General features: G+C 39.7%; 1 protein-coding gene and 1 pseudogene across 1 annotated transcript; one reads left to right on the top strand and one right to left on the bottom strand.

The window, feature by feature from the left end:
- Window positions 1-2,050: 2,050 nt before the first annotated feature.
- LOC149254271 (uncharacterized) lies at window positions 2,051-6,933 on the bottom strand. Its single transcript, XM_089454746.1, has 5 exons — window positions 6,781-6,933; window positions 5,485-6,490; window positions 3,191-4,716; window positions 2,992-3,047; window positions 2,051-2,867 (listed from the first exon to the last, which is right to left on the bottom strand). The coding sequence occupies exons 1-5, from the start codon at window positions 6,931-6,933 to the stop codon at window positions 2,051-2,053; spliced, it is 3,558 nt and encodes a 1,185-aa protein (XP_089310872.1).
- A 6,606-nt stretch (window positions 6,934-13,539) lies between these two features.
- LOC149254270 (DNA-directed RNA polymerase II subunit RPB2 pseudogene) lies at window positions 13,540-15,545 on the top strand (annotated as a pseudogene).
- Window positions 15,546-24,066: the final 8,521 nt, after the last annotated feature.

Here is a 24,066-nt window from a genome sequence, read left to right as displayed (position 1 = left end):
ATAGAAGGCTTGCCTTCAAGTTACTACAAATTATACATCTATCCTTATGATTTGAGATGACACTATATTGCTACCACACAAGTGAACCTTATAGTATACAACATCGTGTAGAATCATAAGACATCAAGGTTATTTGCTACGATAACCTTATAGTACTTGGACCTATTTCTGAGTGCTATGCTGTAGATGATCTTGGTATGATGAGATCATGCTATTATTGAGATCATTGTATGACATAGACCGAATTTGTGGGAGGCACCAAAACTGTTTTCATGTACCCAAGTTTTGAATGCTTCATCTTTTGACTGAGATTACTTGATCCTGGCATCGAAATTATCCTGAGTTGCCTTGATGTTGTAGACTGTATCCTTGATTATATAGACAAAAACCCTTGCTGTTGTAGACTGATCTTTCAATTTTTACAAATCCCTTCAAGTTACTTTGATGCCCTTTCTTGACGCTAATCCTTGAATATATATTTTTGCTGCCCTTCCTTTGACTTCAACACCTTAGCTCTAATACCATGTTGAAGAATCTAGGGAAATGTAGGTTAATAAGATTCTTCTAGTCATGATAACTTTTTTTCCCATAAGGAAAAATCGTAATTTCATTAAAAAGAGGAAATTACATTCTGTAGATGCTAGTGCATATGTAGTGCATGATCATATCATGTATAAATAGTATTGTTTCCATTGATCCACGTAGGGGTCAACAATAATAAACACAAAACTATGAGCCATATGATAAACAGTCTGTTATCATGTTCAGTGACAACATATACAAACAAAAAAGGCTTGTGCTTGATCAAAACATAACTAGAATATTTTCATGAATTATACATGTAGTTCCATAAAAGGCCGATGATAATATTGGTAGAAATCTTCCCCATTCCGTTCTCTAATCAACTAGACGCCTGGCTCCCCGATTGCAGTCTCTTTGGATAGGCTGTTGGCAACTCCGTTTTGCTCCCTGTAAATATGTGAGCAAGTAAATGTGTCAAAAGATGAGATCAATCTCAATGTCTCTTCCAAGATGTGCATTAATGCATATGAAGAACATCTAGTTTTCCTGTTCAGCTAGTCACAAATAATTTTAGAGTCCCCAAATAGTTGTAGATCTGTGCAGTTTTTCTCCAAGGCGAAATGTATGAGATGTTTAGTGGCAAGGAGCTCAGCTGAATTGTTTGTGCATCTGCGGAATCCTATGAGCATGCTATAAGAATGATGATGGGATATGTGAAGTATAGCCCCCCCTCCACAGCCTTGCTCTTGAGCTGCACCGTCAAAGAAAGCCCAAGGTTTGTTGTAGTTTATTTGAATAGGAGAGGGAGTGCACGGATTACGGGGGGAGGATCATCCGGAATGAGGGAGAAATCAGCCATGACTTTAGTCACCAGCACAGCCTAGTTCGGCACTGTGTCCTGAAAAATGATGCGGTTCCTGGCAATCCATATTGTCCAGCAGATCAGAAGGGGCAGGTTCTGAAGCTTTTGAGATGAGGAAGTGTAAAACCAAGATTGCTAAGCTACAAGTATAGAATTTCTAGCCCAGATTGCAGAGGGTGCAATGGGCTATAGGATAAGTTTCCATAGGTTACAAATTGCTGTACATTCTAAAAAAAGGTGAGAAGTGGACTCATTTGCCTACTTGCAGAAGCTGCACCAATGTGGTCCATAATGTGCTTGTTTGAGGAGGTTTTCACCAGTAGGGATTTTGTTCCAGAGGATGGTCCACATTAAGAGTCTAGTTCTGGGGGGAGCCTTGAGTTTCCAAAGATGTCTCCACCAGTCAACAAGCAGCAGAGGCTTCCTTGGCGCCGACAATGTCAGATATCCATCTTTTGGTGTGTACCTGCCATTTTTTGAAAGAGCCCATATAATCTCATCATCACCATCAAGGATACGGATGTGAGCTTCAGTGAGGGCTTGAGTGTATTCCTCCCAGTGCTGTGTCCAATTAGGAGGAATGTTTAACTGATGTGCAGATTTCCAGGCTTGTTGAAGGAAGGAGGAATTCTCCAGGTCTGCAATTTGTGCTATATAAGAGATGTTCTATTGCTGGAGATACTGTGTGAGATCCCTGGGTAGGCGGTGCATGTCCCCACATCCCACCCATGGATCAAGGCCAATGCGAACAGTGTGCCCAGATCGAATTCTCCAGGTGAGGCCCTCCCTGATCGGGTTCAAAGCCTTTAGAACAGCCTTCCAGATAATTGAGATGCTTGAGGTACTTAGATGGGTTCTTCTAATCCAGTCCATGATGTGCATTGGAGCAATATATTTGGCATATGTGACCCTCGTCCAAAGGCTGTCTGCTGATACTAATTTCCAGCCAAGTTTTGCGGCAAGTGCTAATGAGAAATCTTCTAACTTTTTTAGGCCCCAACCTCCCCATTTTTTTGGTAGGTTCAGGGCCTCCCACCTGACCCAAGCAAAAATCCTGCCCTGTTTGTTCCCTTGCCAAAGAAACCTGCAGCAGAGGGCTTGTATTCTATTGAGAATGCCTCTGGGTATCCAAGCCAGGGACATCCAATATACAGGAGTGGCCTCCAGGACACTTTTGATTAGAGTGAGTCGTCCTGCCCACGAAAGATATTTGAGGTACCAGGTGTTAAGTCTTTTCTCCATCTTGGAGATGAGCCAAGTCCAGTCAGCAATTTTGTATCCAAGTGGCTTCAACTTGTACCCCAGATATTTTAAACCATCAGCTAATTGCAGCTGAGTGAAGTGGAAACGCTGTAGTGCAAAATAGATCTCATGCGGAGTACATTCAACTGCTGTTAATGTGGACTTGCTGTCATTTATGATCATACCCGTTGCTTCTTGGAAGAGGGTGAAATTGGCTTTGATGATACTAATGTCCCCAATACTGCCATTGATGAAAACCAAGATATCATATACAAAGAGAAGATGAGTCAAGATGCAACCTTATGCTATATTTATACCCTTTAATCTGCCCCTTTGATGCTCTTCTTTGATGAGATTTCTAAGACCTTCCATAACGAGCAAGAAGAGCAATGGAAAGAGGGGACATCCCTGTCTCATTCCCCTTTTAGAGGTAAAAAAAGGAGATGCACTTCCATTCACTAGAACACTGAAAGGGATGTTAGTAATGCAACTCATGATCCATTTGATGAATAAGTAAGGGAAACCTAAATGGGTTAACAACATTCTAATATAAAGCCAATTTACTCTGTCAAATGCTTTTGATAAATCGACCTTCATAATCATACCTTTGCCTCGCCTTGAGTGTAGAGTATGAATTACTTCCGGAGTGGTGCCTACAGCTTCATGGATCTGTCTGTCCTGTAGGAAAGCGAATTGCTCCGGAGAAATATGATTAGAAAGAATAGGTTTCATCCCGTTTGCAATGATCTTAGCTATGATATTATATATGCAGTTGTAGAGAAATATGGGACGAAAGTCCCCAAATGAGTCTGGGTTGTCTTTCTTTGGTATGAGTGCAATGAAGGTTGAGGTGATTGAGGTTTCAAGAAAACCTCTGATCCTCGAGTCCTCGACAATTCTGAGCAGGTCTTCCCCAATGATGTCAAGGAAGGCCAAGTAAAATTCAATCGACCAGCCATCAGGCCCCAGACTCTTATCCTTTTTGAACCACTTTAAGGTGTGTTCCAATTCCTCCAGAGAGACTACCTTTATTAATTCATCTCCTTCCACAGGATCCACAAATCTAGGAAAGAGTTGTGAAACCTTGATAATCTCTGCTAAGTTTGTCTCCCTAGGGGCTCGGTATGTATTTTTGAAGTGAGAGGAGGCAAGTTCAACAAGTTGCGGGAATGAATTAACAATCTGCCCCTGCTCATTCTGTAGCTGCCAAATGGTGTTGATCGCCTTTCTTCCATTGGAAAATTTGCGATAGAATTTAGTGTTTTCATCCCCTTCAAGCATCCAGATGGCTCTGCTTCTTAGGCGCCAAGTATCTTCCTTATCCTTGAGTAATTTTTCCCTTTCAGTACAATGAGAAACCATCCTTTGCTTCTGATCTTCTGAGGTGTATAATCCTCCAAGATCATTTTCAAATGCAACAATTTCAGATTCAATCCTACAGAGAGTTTGTTCCTCCTGTATTCTTTTGTTATGTGCCCAAAGTTTGGACATCCTCTTAAGGTTTGTAATATTTTGTATAAATCTTCTAGCACTGTCTTCTCTTCTCCCAGGGGGGTTTGCTTTCCAGAAATCAGTGACCAATCTTTTATATGAATCATCCTTGAGCCAAACAGAACATAAATTGAAGGGTCCTTTAGGTTTTGCTTGCCCACCTTCGATTTCCAGGTAAATGGGTAGGTGATCAGAGATCCCACCAGAACCTACCCAATGTTTGATATGTAGACCCAAGTCCAACACCTTTTCTTTGACAAGGAAGCGGTCAAGTCTGTTGTCCAGACTGTCTTCCCCAGTCCTGTTGTTCCTCCAAGTCGCTTGGGGTTTTGCAGAGGGGATATCAATTAGATGGTGAGTGTCCAATTTAGATAAAAAGTAATCCGAAAGGGAGTCTCGTTGTGCCCTGTGTCCCCAGGATTCAGAATGTCCGATGGAAAAATTAAGGTCCCCACCCAGGATCAGGTGGTCAGTCAAAAATGAATCAGAACTCAGGAGGTTTTGCCAAAATGCTGGTCTGTTCTGGCACGGGCCGTAGACATTTAATATCCGAAAATTCATCCCCAGGTCTGCAGATCTGATGTCTACTCCAAGATGTCCTAGACCACCCCAGCAATTGAGCATTTTTATGGTATGGGAGTTATAGCCCAAAGCTAAACCTCCCGACCTCCCATGCGCATCAAGTCCAATAAAGATCCAACCAGGAAGCATGTTTTGGAGGGACTGTGAAATGTCTAAAATAGGTCCCAAGGTTTCTTGTAGAAAGATAATATCAAGCGGAACATTTTTTAACAGACATAGAAGAGCTAGTTTTTTATCCAGCCTAGCCAACCCTCTACAATTGTAAGAGAAAATATTCATGGAGGGGGGGCAGGCTGGGATTCTCTGGCTCTAAGTGTCCTTGGGATGGTAGATTGAACCCTCAAAGAAAGCTCATCTTTAGCTGTGCCTTGGGCTTTAGAAATATTGTAAGGTCGACCCCTATGGAGTTTGTGGGTGGGGGGGGGGGGGGGGGGGGGGGGGGGGGGGTGGGGGGGGAGAGTGGAGTATCTCAAGCCTAATATGGTCTTGGGCTTGTCTCTTTGTTTTCGAGCGAGTCAAGTATCTCCCAGGTGGGGGGACCTGGAGGGAAGGAGTAGTGGACGGGAGGTGAGAGGGAGAAGTCGAGGAGGGTGCAGGTGAGAAAATGGGGGCAGATGAAATCGGGCAGGTGAGTGGAGCAGTGAAAGGGGGGGCGGAATCCAAACCCTGACCCAGATGATCAGATGAAGGGTTCATGACATGTAGTTTAGAGAAAGAACTAGATAAAATGCAATCAAAATGAGATGAGCAGCAAGAGGAAACAGGGATGGAGGGAGTAATCATACCCGATGAGGGCAGGCCCTCGGATGGCGACTGAGGTCGAGACGGTGGAGGTGGTTGAGAACGGTTGGGAGGCCGCCCTCGCTTCTTCGGCTGTGGAGGAGCCACTATCTCTTCTGCTGGGTTCTTTTGCTGGCTGGCCAGGATCTCAGAAGCAGTCGGGTCCTGTGGGGCCATAGGAGCCTGTCTCTTAGGCTGAGCGTCCTGTTGAGAATGCGGGTGGGAGGCGATATCCGGAGCTGAGGCCTGATTTTTATTTTTGCTCAGCAGGGGGCAGTCTTTATAGAGATGCCCAACCTTATGGCACCTTCGACATCGAAATGGGATGCCCTCATAGTCTGGAAATTGCCTTCTAGTGTGGTTCCTCCAATGGATGTCTATGAACTTGAGCAAGCTCTCTAAAAGGTCCAAATGAACCAATATCCTGGCATATGCTAATTTCCCCGAAGTCTGGTATGAATCGTCAAATGTGAGGTAGACACCGAGGGCATTTCCAATGCACTTGAAGACATCTTCCGTCCAGAAATGCAAGGGTAAGCCGAGTAAACGTACCCATATAGGACTTGCATCGACCCTCCCCCGCTCCGGGTCAAAAAGGGGAGTCCATCTTCTGAGGAGAACGACAGCCAGGTCAAGGTGCCAGACCGTGGATAGCACCCAGTTGGTGTGCTCCAAATAGCTAAAATGCAAAGCAAACCATCCTTTGACTAGGGTTTGTACCTTCGAGATATCCTTCAGGTTTTCGCCCCAAACCTCTGAGACCCATTGCTGTAATTTTGCCACACTGTAGTTTCTGTCGCGCACCCAACCAACTAAGACCTTCTCTGCTATGTCCATGGTGTCCAATAATTTAATATCTTCTGCAAAGTTGACGGGCGTTGCACAAGCTCGAAGCTTTGGACCCCTTTTCTTTCTCGAAAGCCCAGAACCCCCAGTGGCCAACGCTTCCTGAGTCGAGGAGGGATGTGAAGGTCCCGGTGATGGAGAAACTGTAGGGTTTTCAGTCACCTCCTGTGGAATGGTTGCAAAAATGCCAGAAATTGGTCCAATGCCTATGAAATGCCCCAAGAGGGAGCTGAGGTGATCTACGGAGCAGAAGAGATTAGACCAAGGACAGTTGAGCCCTGGGGGAAATCAGAGGGAATAGGGCTAGTCACTGCCGGAGGAGGGTTATGACTAGAAATGACACCGAGGGTTGGGTAGTCAGACTTAGGTGGAGGGACGATAAGAGCCAAGGAGCATGGCGAGAGAGGTTGAGAGATGAACTTAGGGGGGGAGGCTGCTTCTTCAGGGAGAGAAACCGATGAAATGTGAGGGTGAGATAACAGTGGGAGAGCTTCTATCTCGTCGGTGAGGTCGGACATGAATGGGAAAAAACCGGTAGTGGTGGTCCTAGTGGGTGTCCATATGGGCACATCCTCCGAAGGATCTGGAAAGTCACCCAGGTCATCCATGACTATAAGTAAATGTTATGACAGTTGCCAGAAAAGGACAAAAACACTATAGAAAACTGTGGAGGTTAGTAACCGGGAAAAACTATAAACCTGAGAGGCAGAGGGATACCGCAACAACTAGAGACGGTCAAACAGTTTACTGGAGCAAGGTAATGCTGAGGGGAGCTTGGGTTGTTCACAAGTTATGGGGGCAGGTGCAGGAAAGCAAAAATGGATGCGTGCCACCATCGGTCGTGGCAATGAGCCCCAGGACCTCCCATCGAGGGTTTCTACCAGAGCTCCATTTTTTCAATCCCCTTATCTCAATACTTTACAATCTTTGTCTTCAGGGCCTGACCATACTAGTCATGGTAACTATTTGTGAGGTGTTTTTAATTTTTCTTATTAGAAAAATCTTTAATATCAGAGTGTGTCTTCTTAGTTCATCAAATAACTACCAAAATAAAGAGACAAGAACACAAGATGTTGGCTTTCTACCAGGGCCAAAACCTCTCACTCTTTGAGAGGAAAACCTGCACAAAATTCTTCTTATAGAGATTCCAATTGATGAATATCAATACCATGACCCTTGACCTATTAGGCCACTCCAAGACCAAGACACCAATCCTATTCTTCATAATAGATGAGATCATCATCATTGCTATTTAAGTCATCACTGCTGCTACATTGAAGTCATCATTATTGCATCACCGAGATCATTTCACCTTGCTGCATCTTCACCTTCACATTATGACGAGATTATGATGAGATTATAACTGTTTCTAGTATGCCGATAGTGTATTACTTAGATCCTCATCATCACAACTAGGATAAGACTGTGACTAAGTTTTTCTCCCTGCTAGATCTACATCATCATAAGTATGTTGAGACTGTTTAGTATGTTGAGGTTGTGATTGTGTTCACTCCACATCTGAAGTCTTCATCATCACTTATATGCCAAGACTGTGGTACCCATCTGAAAACATAGATGCCTATCTGAAACAATGTACTAGTGTACTTGTTTGAAAATCCTGAACCACTGTACTTGTCTGAAAATCCTGAACCACTGTACTTATCTGAAGTTTCAGAGGATCTGAGTTACTATCCTGTACTTTTTCACAAAACGTAGCTGGGTATTTATAGTGTTTTCGTCTCCATAATAAGCTGACTTGCATTCATGAAGAGATGTATCACTTCAAGTGAGCCGACATGAGTGTATTTAATTCATTTATAGGCCGACTTCTTGAAGAGGGATTATGCTTGTCTTTGAAGGGATTCTACATATTTCTATAGACTTGAATACGTTAAAAATAGGCTCAAGAAGAGCTTCTTCATACATGACATTGACTCTTTGATTTAAAATAAATCCTAAGGCTCTCAATGGGAGCTACTAACAAATAAACCTCTTTCTCATGAAACCCATGCAACAAGGCATACAAAACTAATTTTATATCTTTTTATTTCATCATTTACAAATATCATGTCATTATGAAGATCGAACCTAGTTACAGTTTCTTCAACACCCTTCTAGGAAGGTAAGGCACATGATAAACATTAGTCAATCTTCAGTTAGTTGTGGCAACATGTTGCAAGCTTGGAAAAGCATGTCTTTGGTAGTCTTGCACTTTGGAAAGGAATTCCTAGGTACCAAATAGCCTGGAAAGCAATTTGGATAAGTATAGTAATAATATAAGAGATTTAATTTTGGATTTCTTATAAGATTTTTATAATGACTTGGATGTTGGACATTCCTTGGTTCATGGGAACACATGAAGAAATGATTTGTCTTGTGGAAGAACACCATGGTACATGGACAATAGCGCCTTGGTAGTTGGGCATACATCACATGTTGGATGGATGCTTGACATGGAAAGCCAAGGAAAATAAAAGAGTGCCTTGAACATCATTTAAGCAAGATTGTTGACCAATCGATGCATGAGATACTTTGGATGCCTTATGCACACAATCCCAATGTATAGACCCAAGTGTTGCAAGACTTTGTAGATAGACAAGTGGATTGCATGTTTCATCCACTTTGGAACTGGAGTGGATTGCAAGTCACCTTAAAAGAAGGAAAGCATAAGGAAATAACTACTATATCAAGAGGATGCCTATGAAGTGAAAATTCATCATCTCAATCTTGGTTATTCAAGTAAGGGTATTTAAGAGTTATATGGTTTATTATATATTTAGGGGTTGGCACAATGGACTCTTTGGATGTTTGTGGGAGTGGACTCAGGATAGTCAAGACATATGATGTGTTGGCCTATATATGCTTCAGAGTTTGGATTGTACAAGTTAGTTTGGAAGTGGGTAGAAGGAATATTGACTTATAAATAATATACATCCATGATAGAGTTTATAGAAAGAGGTCACAATCACTAGTTGCATTTATTGTAATATTCTTTACACCAATAAAGATTAGGCAATTGCCTTAGGTGTCACCTAGACATTTGTGTTGTGGATTATTTATGTGTTGAATGTTATTGTCCCTTGTAATACATTGTGTTGGATAAATATTGGAATATTGACAAAGTGAAGTACCCCTTCGATGTTTTAAAGTGTGAATTTAGAGATACTCCTATTGCTAAATGAACTTGGATGAGTAGGACTTAGCTACATTTGATATATTGTATCATAAGATGAAGTTTTGGGGATAATATATGTGAAAAGGTGTACTCTAGTTGTAGTAAGTGTGGGCTGGAAAATCCCACATGGTTGAGGTAAGGTAGTGCTACAAAACCTTATGTGCTCAAATATACTTAAGAGAACCTCAAGCTTGCAAATAAAACAATTGTGCAAACTATATGTTTGTGATAGATATCCTTGCCTAAGGTTTCTAGCGGTTTCTAAAAATGGGAAGGCCAATACATCAATCAAAATTTCAATTGAAGTTGATGAAAACTAGTGCTCAACCTCTTGAATGAAATGCACCCCAAAACATACATTCAACAAGATATGCTTGATATATAAACAACCCACATTGTCATAGCCTTTGAAAAATAAAATTTAACAAAAAATGTAGTTTCTCTTTTATCGATCCCATTGAATCCATAATTGACTTTCTTTTTAGATAACCAACTTGTTCTTGAGATATCATTGCTAATAGAAATTGTGAGTCTTATAGAAAATATTTATTATTATAAAAAATACAAGTAATCAATGATTACTTAGAGGTTCAAATTGTTGGGTATATGTTTGGCACCATGTGAGAGTTATGTATAATGAAATAAGAAAAATAAATTAATTTTTAAATTACAAGTATACTATATTTTCAAGTCCTTTAAGAAGACAGGGATTGTCTCATAAATGTCAACTCTGAGCCAATTTGTATGTGATTTGAGTTTATTGTTATTTACATGATACCATTTTTGTTAGTTGCGACACATTTTTAGGATTGAATTACATGATTAATATGGTTATAAATTATGTGGTGATTCTTGTAATTGTGTTTTGATGCATGGATGGAAATTGTTTAAAAGATTACAACTTTGATATAAATTTTATTTTATGGGTTTCATGGGAATTGTATATTTTACATGAGACTGTTTCGTTTGATTTATTATTGAATTTATAAATATGGAGTAATCAGGGTCATTATAAATGACAAGAAAATTCATGTTATGAAAAATAATATGAAAGACAAAAATATTGAGCATACAATGTCATTGAAATGTGATTCCATCCAGGTAAGCACCTATTTTATTCAATTTAATGGAATTTCATTATCTATATTTATATTCAAAAATATTTAATATGTTTAATATGTATTAATATGTGGTCAAGTATTAGAACCCAGTTCTAAAATTTATTGTGCATAATTTACATTTACTTGTTTATGTATGAGGGGTTGAGGAAAATCATGCTTTCACATAAGTTTCTTGGTCTTTATAACCATGTCTAATGATTGTTACAATTTGGATCTTCATAGTTTTAGTTGTTTCCTTAATTAGGTTTTACAATGCATATTTCCAAACATTTTTAGGCTTTCTTATAGGCCCTATAATTTTCTTTCCTTTTATGTCATTGGTGTGGGCTCAAGAGAAAGTACTCACACAATGAATATTAAGTCACACATGTACCTTCAATCATAATAAGCATATAAAAGTTCTTCACATGCCTTCATTTCATGAGAATATGGACCATAATTAAAAGCTATATAATTGAACCCTTGATAATGATAAAAATTAACTCAAATACCACATGAATTATAAGAACACGATAATCATTTGATGAGAGAATGAATTAGAAGAAAATGTTGGAAAATCAGTGATGCAGGAGCATCTAGACTTAGCCAACAATGTGAAGGTTTGTTCACATTTTGTGTCTAAAAAGAGTGAATTTCACTAACCTAAGTGGTCAAAAGTCAATTTTAGTCGAGCCAAGCGAAGGAAAGTAAGGCACCAAGGAAGAGGTCTCTAAAGAGACCTAGGGTTTCTGCAGTTGCCATTAGAAGAGCAAAGGAAAGTGCCATCATTTGCCGGAAGAAGTGTGAAGAAAGAGATCAAGGTGCAACTCAAAAAGGAAGTTGCAAAAGAAAGATTGTGTCTTGTGCTTGGAGGATCTACTGTTCAAGGGTCTAGGGTTTGGAATTTGTCAATTGAAGCTTCAATAAGAGAAATTTACAAAAGGGTTTTCCTCTCGAGGAGAGAGAGGTTTTGCCTTGGTTGAGAGCAACATCTTGTGTTCTTGTCTCTTTTGTTTTTGGTAACTATTTGATGAAGTAAGAGTACACACACTAACAATAATAAGAGAAGATTGTAAAAAGTACCTCACAAATAGTTATCATCATCAAAAGAATCTCATTTTAACCTAGATGCCCTAGATTCTTCAACACATGGTACATCCTTCAAGTGGTAGGTGGAAAGTGATATAGTAATGGAACGGAGTGGGGATCAGGGGAATCATCCAGAACACATGTCATGGTGCAAGGGTAGCTATAATGAGGGAAGCCCACACCTGGGTATATGAGGTTAGGAGGGATCAAATCATGGCACATGAGTTATCCCGACCTTTGTTTTTCCTCCCTTCTTCATATGCCTTTTGCCTTTGATTGATTTTTCTTCATAACTGCTCGGGGCTCCAGGGAATGAGAGCATGATGTGTAGTATATGGCAGTGGATACCCCCTTGAGCTGGGGTGGTTCATCGCCCACCAGGGGTTGGGACAATCATGGGTTCCTTAATAATGGAGGGGGCTCATCTAGGGCCCATAGGAACCAGGGTGGTGGCCATGGATAAGGGGTAGAGCTCATGTTTGGCTTTTGTCCATGAGCTAAATTTGTATGTCCTTACCATCTTCTGCATTTTGTGGTACGTTTCCTATTAGGAGTGGCCAAATTATGCTTTTTCTTTTCTTTTTAGCTGCACTAACCTCTGGGGCATCGTTCCAGGCCCGACCCAAGGTTTGGACAAGGGGAGGGGGAGGCTAACCCAATGTGGAACCAGATGGGAAAAGAGATGAATAGGGCTAAAATGAGTGGAAGGGGGTGATGTATGTGGTGTCGGGAAGCGGGACCACGCAACCAAAGTCGGGATTTCCCAAGTAGTGCCCACCATAAGGCTAGTGACTAGTAAAGGAGATCCCACGAGACTAGGGTACAAGGGTAACTACAGAATCGGGCAATGGAGACAAGAATACAAACCTAGTCCACTCTTTCTATCGAATGCCCCCACCAATCCATGCCCAAAAGTGCCCATGACAAGTAAGGAAAATTACTCAATTATATCAATGAAAAGCCATACCTTCGGGGTTGGGAGGCCCATCTTCAAACATACAATCATAACAAGTGGGTGAGGGACCACATGGCTAGCTCAAGTGGCAGAGATGATGGCACATCAAGCTGTTTGGTGGCTGCAAGGGGCTGCCGGCTGAGGACCATCTTGGAGCAAAATTTTCTCCTATATACACTACTCTCAGTGGTGGGTAATATCTGGCTCTAACTGGGACATGAGCTCTCAGAGAGGTGCATGAAGCTACTCGAACGAGAGGTCATGAGAACACCAACAATCTCTTGGTACCACATGCCTATTACCTGCACATATCAAAGACCATGCACACGGGGCAACATGTTTTTGTGGTGTCTTATGATCACCCATGCTTAGTATTCGGCCATAAAAAATAAACAAGAAAGTAAAAATGAAATTTTAATCTAAATGCAACTGATCTATTATGAAAATATCATATGATGTTAGTTCTAATGAGAAAATGTTATGAATATAATTCATAACAAATAAAATAAATAAAAATAAATGTAAATAATAAATAATCAAAGTAGTGATTATTTTAATAGTCATTAGTTTAATGAAAAGGCATGTCTAAAAAGACATGGCCAGTCATCAAGAGGCACCTGCCTAGGTATTTATGCGGGTCCTCATTGTAACATTCAACCATCCTTGTACATTCATCTCATTAATAAAATATTATTTATAAATACATTTGTGTATTTTAACATTCAAAGTCAACAAGCTACGGTTTTGTTGCTTCAGTGGTATTAGAGCCATGCAAGCCTTTGGACGTTATCCATTGCACAATATGCCATTAAGTTTATGGCCTGAATTCATTAAACAGTTAAGTGAAATTCGAGAATCGTTTTAGCAATTAATTTTTTTTTCTACAGAATATTCAATGTGTCTAAAGGAAGAATACATTGACATGAAAGGAACTAACATTAAAGAATGTTCTAATCGAGAAATTGACATTGAACATGTTAAATTGGGATCTTCTCAGGGTGACATGAATGAGCCTGATGATCAAAATGGGTATATGACAACTGAGGATGTAAACAAAGTTGTAGATGATGAAGATTTCAAGATTTATGATTTTGACGATGAACCTGAAGCATATATTAATGAATATGAAGAGATAATGCAGGAAGATGTGTGGGTAGTTATCAACGCCTACGTTGAAGAGAAGGGGCTGGTCTGCCAACAACTTGATACCTTCGATGAATTTATTCAGAATACCATGCAGGAAATCATGGAAGAGTCATTCGTCATCGAGATTCGATCCGAATCTCAACATAATCCCGGGAGACAAATTGACTTCACAGAGACTGTTTCCAAGATCAGTTTTGGTTAAATATATAGCAGTAAACTTATGACGATAGAATCTGATGGGGAAACTAATACCTTGTTTCCGAATGCAACACGATTAAGAAATTTGACCTATGCAACTCCACTATATGTGGATGTTACTAAACAAGTGTTTAAGAAAGTCCTTGCTGTGAAGAGCCAGTTTAACAACAAGATCTTTCGAGAGTTTTCATTGGGAAGGTACCAATAATGCTGCATTCTACATATTGCACATTATCTCCTATGAATAAAAAAGATCTGCAAGAGCTTGGAGAGTGTCCATATGATCAAGGTGAATACTTCATTATCAATGGTAGTGAGAAAGTTTTGATTGCCCAAGAAAAAATGAGTACAAGCCATGTGTACGTTTTTAAGAAGCGACAACCGAATACATTCTCTTATATTGCTGAATTAAGGTCAATGGGTGAGGCACAAAACAAACCACCTAGTATGTTTGTTGCATGCTTTCAAGAGCTAGGGCAAAAGCGGGTTGCAGTGTATTCAAGCAACACTGCCATATATCCATTCTGACATTCCTATTATTATTATATTTTGAGCATTGGGTTTTGTTGATGACAAAGATATTTTAAAACATATATGTTATGACTTTAGTGACACTGCAATGATGTAGTTGTTGAGACCATCACTAGAGGAAGCATTTGTCATTCAGAATCAACAGATTGCTTTGGATTACGTTGGAGAACGTGGTGCCACTGTTGGTGTAACTAAAGAAAAGCGTATAAAGTATGCAAAAGACATTTTGTAGAAATAAATGTTACCTCATGTTTGTGTTGGAGCGCTTTATGAGATGAAGAAAGCTTACTTTTTTGGGTACATCATCCATCGACTTCTATTATGTGCTCTTGGTCGACGGACAGAGGATGATAGGGATCACTATGGGAACACAAATTAGATTTGGCCGGTCCTCTTCTTGGAGGACTGTTCGGAATGATTTTCTGGAAGTTTACCAGAGATGTGAAGTTTCACTTGCAAAAGTGTGTTGATTTTGGAAAAGATGTAAATCTACAATTTGCAATCAAAGCAAAAACAATTTTTAGTGGCTTGAAATACTCCTTGGCTACTAGAAACTGAGGCCAAGCAAATGCAATTGGCACAAGGGCTGGAGTATCATAGGTTTTAAATCGTCTGACATTTGCATCAACTTGATCACTTTTAAGAAGGTTAGACTCTCCAACTAGTCGTGAAGAAAAGTTGGCAAAACCCAAACAGTTGCATAATTCACACAAGGGTATGATGTGTCTTGGAGAAACCCCAGAAGGACAGGCTTGTGGGCTTGCAATTTTTTTCCTTATGGTTTACATCATTGTTGGTTCTTCTCCTAATCTAATTTTGGAATTCTTGGAAGAGTGGAGCACAAAATGTTTTGAGCAAATATCTCCAACAGTCATTCCGAAAACAATAAAAGTTTTTGTAAATGGTTGTTTTGTTGGTATTCACTGTGATCCTGAAAGCTTGGTGAGGACACTCAGACCAATGTTGCACGAAGCCCTCCCCCCACGGTTCCAAGCCCTGAAGCGCGTCCCGTACGGAAGTGCCTAGGAAGCTTGGCCGGAAGCTTCCTGGAAATTCGAAAGTGTGGTACGGAAGCGCCGCTTCCGAAGCACCGAAGCGCCGCTTCCGAAGCACCGAAGCGCGCTTCGTACGACGCTTCGGGCGTCGGAAGCGTGGCGCTTTGGAGGAGGAAGCGTACGCTTCCTGAAAAGCGTTTAGAAAATCATTTTTTTTCAATTTTTTTTTTAATTTTAGGTGAGTTTGCTTGTTGGGGGTGGGTCCACCTTGGGTTAGGGTGACGAATGAAAGAAAAAAGAAATATAAATATAGCAGATGATCCCTCGTGGTAATGTTAAATTCTTGAAGTAAAAGTGACATTCTCCTTTATTTTTCATTTTCATCCTTTTACTTAAATTTTTAACATTACCATGAAATGACTCAGGATGTTTGAGAGTGGTTCCAGCGTCATTGGACTTCATATGGAGGAAATAGAATTTCATATCCTATTCAAAATTCATCAGACTTAACAGTTTTCAGGAATTCAGGATCAATGGGATTGTGGCATTTCATTAGATTATATCAAGTATGAAGGTATGCGATTAGCATTTAATCAAGAGCACCAAGCCCTATATGTACCCTAGTGTTGCTGGTATTAATTGTTGAACTCCTTTGTCACGCAGCACGCCCTTAGCAAAAAATTACCTTTCAATCAAGTCAAAATCATTGATCAAGCATGTTAAGCTTTTTGTACCATATTTTAAGTCTTGAATTAGGTAGTTTGATCAAAACTGGCAATGTTGACTAATATCCCTAGACAATCGAGGTAGAGGCAAAGGCTAGACAAGAGGAGAAGAATCTAGATTCTAGATGGTTGATGCATCTAAATGGTTGATGCTCGAATAATTAATCATTAATGTACAATGGATGTTATATCTATCTTGATTTATGCAAAAATATGCATGTTTTCATGTCTTCTACAATTAATTTGCTATTTGGGATGTTTGTTTTGAGTATAAATGCAAAAAAAAATATAAATAAATAAATAAATAAATATATATATATATATATATATATATATATATATATATATATATATATATATATAAAAACGCTTCCGCGGACGCTTCGCTTCCTAGATTTTTGGAAAATGACGCTTCTGCATCCCCGCTTCCAAAAAACGCTTCCGCTTCGCCCCTGCTTCGTGCAACATTGACTCAGACAGTTGAGAATCCAGAAGTGAAGTTGTCTTCAAGAAACAGAGAGGAAGAAGAAAACTGTGTGGAGGATTTGACAATGAAAAACAGACAAAAACATTTTAAATCTCTTAAATTCTGAGCAGCTGATTGAGGTTCTGCATGAAGCAGCGACTGAACATCGGTATGCTCAGGATCAGTTGTGGTCGCTCACTATGAAAATCACTCTTCTCAGAAACCTACTATTGCGGGGTCTCAACTTGAAGACAAACACACAGTCTGTCACTGTCATATTCTCTCTTTTCGGCTAATTGGATAAAAGCGTTGTGATCATGGACAAAAGAACTAGGAGTAAGGGATACGACTTCGACATCTTTAGGCACATTAACGCTCCTCAATGCCTTGAAGAGCCTAGCAGAAGGATCAATGGCGACATAGCCGTTTTCTAGTTTACCCTCGTCGAATTTTGACCATTCCCAGCCACAGGCTGACTTTGGTGCATGGAAGAATTACGTGGGTAATAATCCATTAGGCAAGGGGTCCGGTCCACTTGTCAGCTTGTTTTTGCAACATGGTAAGATTGAAGAGAGGCCGACAGGGTTTGATAAAGGACAAACATATACTGAGGCAAATTGACACTTCAACGTGACATTTGGGCACTATCTACTATTAAAAAAGAAAAAAAATGAATATTTCACAAAACGTCATTTCCAGCTGGTTGTGACGGTATGAAACAATACAACAAATATTGGGCAAAGGAATAAATAAAACTAATAATTAAAACCATTAAATAAATATAACAACTTAACAAATTATTGAAGTTGCTTATAATCTCATTATAAAGTCACTTTATTAAATTATAAAGTCATTTTATAATTAATTTGTATAAGTTCTTTAAAAAAAAGAAAGAAAGAGGAAAAATGGATTAAACTCCACAGTACCCCTTACACATGTCGAAATGAGTGGGCAAGATAAAGGGACTTGTCAACGATTAAGCTTCGAGGACAAAGCTTTTGAAGAAAGGGGCAATGTTATGAATATAATTCATAACAAATAAAATAAATAAAAATAAATGTAAATAATAAATAATCAAAATAGTGATTATTTTAATAATCATTAGTTTAATGAAAAGGCATGTCTAAAAAGACATGGCCAGTCATCAAGGGGCACCTGCCTAGGTATATATGTAGGTCCTCATTGTAACATTCAATCATCCTTGCACATTCATCTTATTAATAAAATATAATTTATAAATACATTTATGTATTTTAACATTCAAAGTCAGCAAACTACAATTTTGTTGCTTTAGAAAATGAGCATGCAATGCATCTTACCCTACCATGCATGTTACTCACCCCAACACTAAGTGTAATCATAGACCCAATGCAACCAACAAATCATCCAGTTGATACGAAAACAATTGCCGTTTTGCTTACTCATGCAACAGATCCAAAGGCAGGGGTAGGAATGAAAACATGGAAGGCCACGAGGGTGGGAGGCGAGAAAACGAAGTGAGCATGCATGGAGTATCACAGGGAAAAAGGGAGCCAAGGGATGCAATCTATTCCACATGATCCTTTCTTCCAACCAAAATATAGAGATATCAACAATTAAGCTCATAAACCTCTGGTGGATAGCAACCTCAGGCATATCATCCCCATTATGGTCCCCATCATTAATGTCATGCTTTTTGATCACCATAGGGTCATTACTGGGAGGAAAAGGAGATTGATGACAAGGGGAGACACAACAAATAGGTTTCTCATGATGATCATATTCAGAATCTTGAGGGTATGAGGGGGGAGGAGGGATACAACTAATGGATGGTTCTTCCTCAACATCATACCTAGGAGGGGAAAAAGGATCATCAATGATGGTGCTAATGTGAGAAAGGTCAAGGCACGGGCTCAGGGGTAATTTAGCTATGCTATCGGGATCTTGGGGAAGGTATGGGAAAACAAGGTCTTCATTAGTGTCATCATCGGTGGCATAAATGGGGCTTACCATTTCCAATAAAACTTCTTCATGTGAGGGAAAACCGCAATCCTCCCTTTCAATGGTGTGAATAGGGATATCATTATGAGTAATGTCCTGGAGAAAAGGAGAATCAGTTTCAATCTCATTTTTTGTGTCAGTATCATAAATAGTGTCACTATTAAAATGATGGTTGCCCACATCCCATTTTCCCTCACTAATACACAAGAAATCAGAACTGTCATCTTCACAGGGAGCTACAATATTCATATCCTCAAGCACCCTTTCTTGAATGAAAGTCCCTGCTTCATCGTGTTCATCTTCATAGGCTTTAATAGGGCTTCACTCATGCCATGCATATTCTCAGTCCTTAAATTTTCATTCTGAAGGTCCTCATCACTATCTTCTTTAGATTGATTCCACTCTTCCATATATTCCTCTTTCATGATGATCCTTCACATTTGAACTTTCTTCAATGTCACCTTGATCATCCAATTGATTACCCTTTTTGGGGCTTTGCAATTGCTTATAATATTTGTCATTGATTAGGTCAGTCAGAATATTAAAAGCACAGGTTAGGCTAGCAAAGTCAAGGAGACGACTAGGATCCTTCTCATAGGCACACCTCATTATGTAGAGTTGCTTTTGTGTTGACCTATGAAACCTGAGCATGAATTCCTTATCCATATCCTCCAATAAATCTTGATAAAATTCAGCATATTTATCCACATCCTTTTGCAGTTCTTGAATGTCTTGGTCATTGAGTTTTGCAAATGTAGAATCAAGATTAATCTCCATTTTTCATGATTTGCATATTAGGATTAAAATGGAGTCGCCAGGGTGAATTAAAGTGCCTTGATAGATGCTTGCTTCACCTTACAAGCATTAACTTTGAAGCTCAATGAAGAACTAGGGCTTTGTTCTTCCAATGGAGTCACCAATAATGATATGTCAATATGTCATATGGTGAACAAAACACACGTCTCTTTTCCCCGACAACAATGTCAAAATGTTACCGCTCAAACTAGCACGGGTCTTAGGAGGGGATCCTATGGAGCAACTACTAGGTCAAGGGCAACAATGGAGCAATAGCCCATTGTCACCTCAGCTAAGGCTCCCTTTTTTTTACGCACTTTCACCGACAGGAGGAGACCTGGTATGAGAGGAATCACGATAATGGATATGCCAATGAAAATGATGAAAGGTGATTCCCAAGGCCTATTCACGAGAGAGAGTCAATTGTATGGCTTGCTTGCTTTGGAAGAAAGGTGATGGGCTCTCCAGGAAGGGCCAAGAAGATCCTTAGGGGTAGGTTATGGGAGTATGATTTGCCAAGATGGTTCCTAGACCTAGGGATCCTTGTGGAGACTTGGCTCTTATGTGATCTTTGTGAAATTGGAATCAATAAGTTGTGGGACCACAAAAGGCCAAGTGGACCCACAATTAGGTGAAGGGTACGGAGTTTATCAACCAAGAATGGGCTTGATCCAATTAGGGGAGGGAAGAGGATCAAGGAAAGAATATTCTTTAGGTAATTTAATGTTATGATCCTAATGAGGTCACTAGCCAATGGGAAACCAAGGGAAAGAATCAATCTTCGAGCTAGGGCTTGAGATATCTCAAGATCCCACCGTTGAAATTTTGTGAAATTTGGAGGGCTTCTAGAGGACACACCAACACAGTTGTGGGCAAGAGATCAAATTATTTTGTTGGCTAAATCGTGAGGAAAGTGATGCCCTAGGTGATCTATGGAGACTAGGCTTAGAAAATGAAGGGGAGGTGAGAGAAATAAGCTTTAAAAGTGATCACATATGGAGGATTAGTGCCTTGTCCTTTGGGAGAGATGGAGTCAAGGAGAATTTATGGTTTGGAATGAGTTCACCCAACCAAGGAGGCCATCAAACAACCTCGCATGGCATTAAGGCGTGAGAGCAACTACTTCTAGGACATTATACTTCTATTTGCAATAATTGATGACTTATCGAGATGAATTAACACAAATTATCTCTAGGAACATTCACCCATTCATACATGGCCCATGACATGATGCAACACTATAAAAGATGGCAATTTTGACCAATTTGTATAGAAAAGCAGTAAATTTCTGACTTATATGGCGAAAATCCTAGAAACATTCATGTGAAAAAAGTAAATGATAAGAACTATGTTGCACGAAACTTCTAGGAACTTGACGTTTCAGGCTGTACCCGTAACTGAAACTCGACAATCATGTAATCATCTATGAGAGTTAATATAGACTTGGTTTTCCTTCTAAATTGCCCTCTATGGTTCTTGTTCCCTTTTTTCTTGCAAGACAATGTGTTATTCACTTATATATATATATATATATATATATATATATATATATATATATATATTATAGCCGACATTTCCATTTTTGGGAGGTGACGTTTCTAAACATACCTGTTTCAGAAACTTCAAAACATTTTGTGCAACTTAGGATAAGAATAAGCCATTAAAATAGCACTTACATGTACAAAAGAGTACTTCCAATCACCATATTATGCAAATAATGAAGCTCTAGGACAAGAGGGAGATATCCAAACATAAAAATTCATCCATAACATCTAAACCCATCCTCCAAAAGGGATAGCGAAAATATCACAAGAGATAATAACCCAATCCAAGTGATGATGAATGAGAGAGAATGCCTCTCTTCTATTTATCAATCCTCTAAGTGATTTGAATGACCTAATTTGGACTAATAATGCCCCTAAAATAAAATAATGTTCATAATAACAATACTTTTGGCGACAAGCCCACAAAAATAGCTCAATAACATAAGAATAAGCCTCTTAAGAGGGCAGAATGATTAATATAGTGAGTCGTTGGGTCTTTGAGGAGGCCTAATGAAGTCCAAGGGGTGCCATGATGTGAAAATGGGCCCCAAACATAGTGGACAAGGGGTTGGCCCCTTGTTTTCCAAGCAAGAACCTGTGGTGCTCCAAAGTGGGTGTTGGGCGCAAGGACATCCTCATGGGTCTTCAAGTAGATTGAAAATTCCTATAGACCATTTGTAAGGGCTAGGATGACGACATAAGCCCTCCCTTCATAGTGGGGGACATCCTCTGGACCTGGAACATCTACTAAGTGTATGGTGCGAGTGTGGAGCTGACTGGACACGGTGAACCAGGTCCATCATCCTCATCCAAAGGTGGAACTTTGTTATTTTTTATAGCACCAGATGTGTTCTAGCCATGAAATTTTGTGAAAAGGCTAGAATACATGAGATCTCCAAAACCCATAAATCGTTTCTGGAAATTCCACCTAAAAATGACTTAATTAGATTATTAACAGTTTTTAAATATTTCCTAAGTCTAAACTTAGGGAATATAGTTAATTAATCAGTGTTAATTAAGTCAAGGCGAGAATCATCTACAAACTCACACGGATCGATCTAGAGATGATCCTAGCCATCGATTATGTCTTCATCTTGGCCGTTGGTGCTCCAACAGAGGATTATAAGAGTAGGTCGATGTGGTGATGGAGAAGACACTTCAACGTTCGGATTTTGAGTAGATCAATTTCCTGAGTAGCGATAGTCAGTTGGCGGGAAGAGAGCTAGAGATCGAAGCAGTGAGTGGGGAAAAGATAGTGAAGCCAAAGGAAGGATTCCAGTTTCAGTGAGTGCATTTGCAGAGAGGCAAAAGAGCCACAAAGAGGTTGACGTTGGGACAGCGTAGTAGCCTCTAGAGGAAAAGTCGATTTGTTGGGAGAGATTGACGTTTTCAGTTCCAGAGGTCGGGAAGGAGTCCCAGGGTGCCGGAGAAGTGTCTTTCTGGTCAACAGAAGGCAAAACAACTTCATTAGAGTCCAGTTCGAGGCAATAAGTCTAGCTAGCTACGCGGAGCAGCGCAGAGGCTCAGAGGGCCGAAATTTTGAGGGTAAGCTGTGCCGAGAGATTGCTTGTGGGTGAGGAAAATTCCTCTTTAGATTTTTTCCAGTATTTCTCTGTAGGATTGCCATTTTCGACATCCAGATTGTAATAATCAAGTTTAGGTTTTCGTGATTTGAAACACATGGACAAATGTTTCTTGATGTGATTATTGCCGATTTTTTTCATAGAATCCAGATTGTACTTACATTATTTCAATGCTGATTAATAATAAAACCCTCAGCTGCTACACCGAATTTCCCAAGTTGGGTTTTTTTGGGAACTTTTGTCCAAAAATAATGTGTTATTTTTATGTGTGTGTGCTAGCATTTCTTCCAGCGTTTATTCTTCTGCAATTTTATTTGTGTAGATTGCAGTGTGATTTATTCAATATTTGCCATAGCAAACAACAAATAAATTGTTAAATAAAATTAACAATTAGGAGAATAATTTCCAGTTCCTGCAATAAGATTCCAGTTTGGAATTTTCACAAACTTGAGCAATCAATGAGTGGTGCTGGGGATCCATGAAGTACTTTCTGCTATGGTGGAGGCCTTTGGATTTCAACGCAGACCCTACAAGTGCCAATGTAGCCCCTGTGGAGGGCTAGGACCCCATATAGGGAGACCAGTCCCCAAATGGAGACCCATCTGCAATCATGCATAAGATCCAATGTGTTCCCTTTCTCTCCAATACAACAAATCATCAAAATAATCAAGGAAAAGAGCGTACAATTCATTGAACCAATGGGGCACTTCATGGTGGCACGCCCTTCCATAGTGGGCTTTGGCATGTACAATTGTCTCCAAGCTCAATAGGGGTTAATTAAGGACCCTATTAGGTGTTTTCAACTTCTAAAGGGGGTGACATGTCCATGGTACATCCTTCAAGTGGTTGGTGGCAAATGATATTGTTGTCGCACAGAATGTCTAGGCACCGTGACAACTACTCAGATTGAGGGTTGTCACATTGATCCCCAATCACTCCGTTTGAGTTGTCTCCCTATAACAGACTAAGCGGGGTAGACCCTATAGAAATTGAATGAAAGAAAACTACTAGTTGGGAACCAACTGGTTCGGGAGACACAGTTAAGCAACCAATACTTGTTTAGATTGTGCAAGATTTCAAAGGATTCAATTTAATTTGAGGAAAATGATACCAATGCTTTGTGGAGTCAACTATCTTGCGAGGAGATGAAGTCCAAGTAAAGGATGGGAAACTGCTGCTAAATGATTTGATTGTCACATATGCAAGTGCAAAACTTAAAACTATGTGAAATGCAAGGACTTGGTTAACTTTAGTTAAATGAGGGCCTAAAATTATTTCTGAAATATGTCTTAAATGTTATTTAACTTAAGGCTCAGAAAAATGGTGATCTTAATGTGAACACAAGTATTTATACTAGCAATGTAAAATGTAGAATTTGTACAAATAATTACTCAAATGTACAATAGGACTGAAATGTAAAATGCTGGAAATAAAACACTTTAAATTCAGAAATCCATTT

This window comes from Pinus tabuliformis, chromosome 7 (assembly GCF_031772625.1).
Source record: "Pinus tabuliformis cultivar Carrire ecotype Pingquan chromosome 7, CPIR1, whole genome shotgun sequence".
In the NCBI taxonomy this organism is placed as follows: Eukaryota; Viridiplantae; Streptophyta; class Pinopsida; order Pinales; family Pinaceae; genus Pinus; species Pinus tabuliformis.
This window is presented reverse-complemented; position numbering and strand designations above follow the sequence as displayed.

Bases quoted from the DNA above. Each gene is read 5' to 3' on its own strand.
- LOC149254271 (XM_089454746.1), bottom strand. From the start codon at position 6,933: ATGGATGACCTGGGTGACTTTCCAGATCCTTCGGAGGATGTGCCCATA. The intron at 6,491-6,780 runs GTTTCTCTCCCT...ACCATTCCACAG, and splicing joins CTCACCCTCACATTTCATCG to GAGGTGACTGAAAACCCTAC. The intron at 2,868-2,991 runs GTCTTAGAAATC...CATCAATGGCAG, and splicing joins CTTCTTGCTCGTTATGGAAG to TATTGGGGACATTAGTATCA.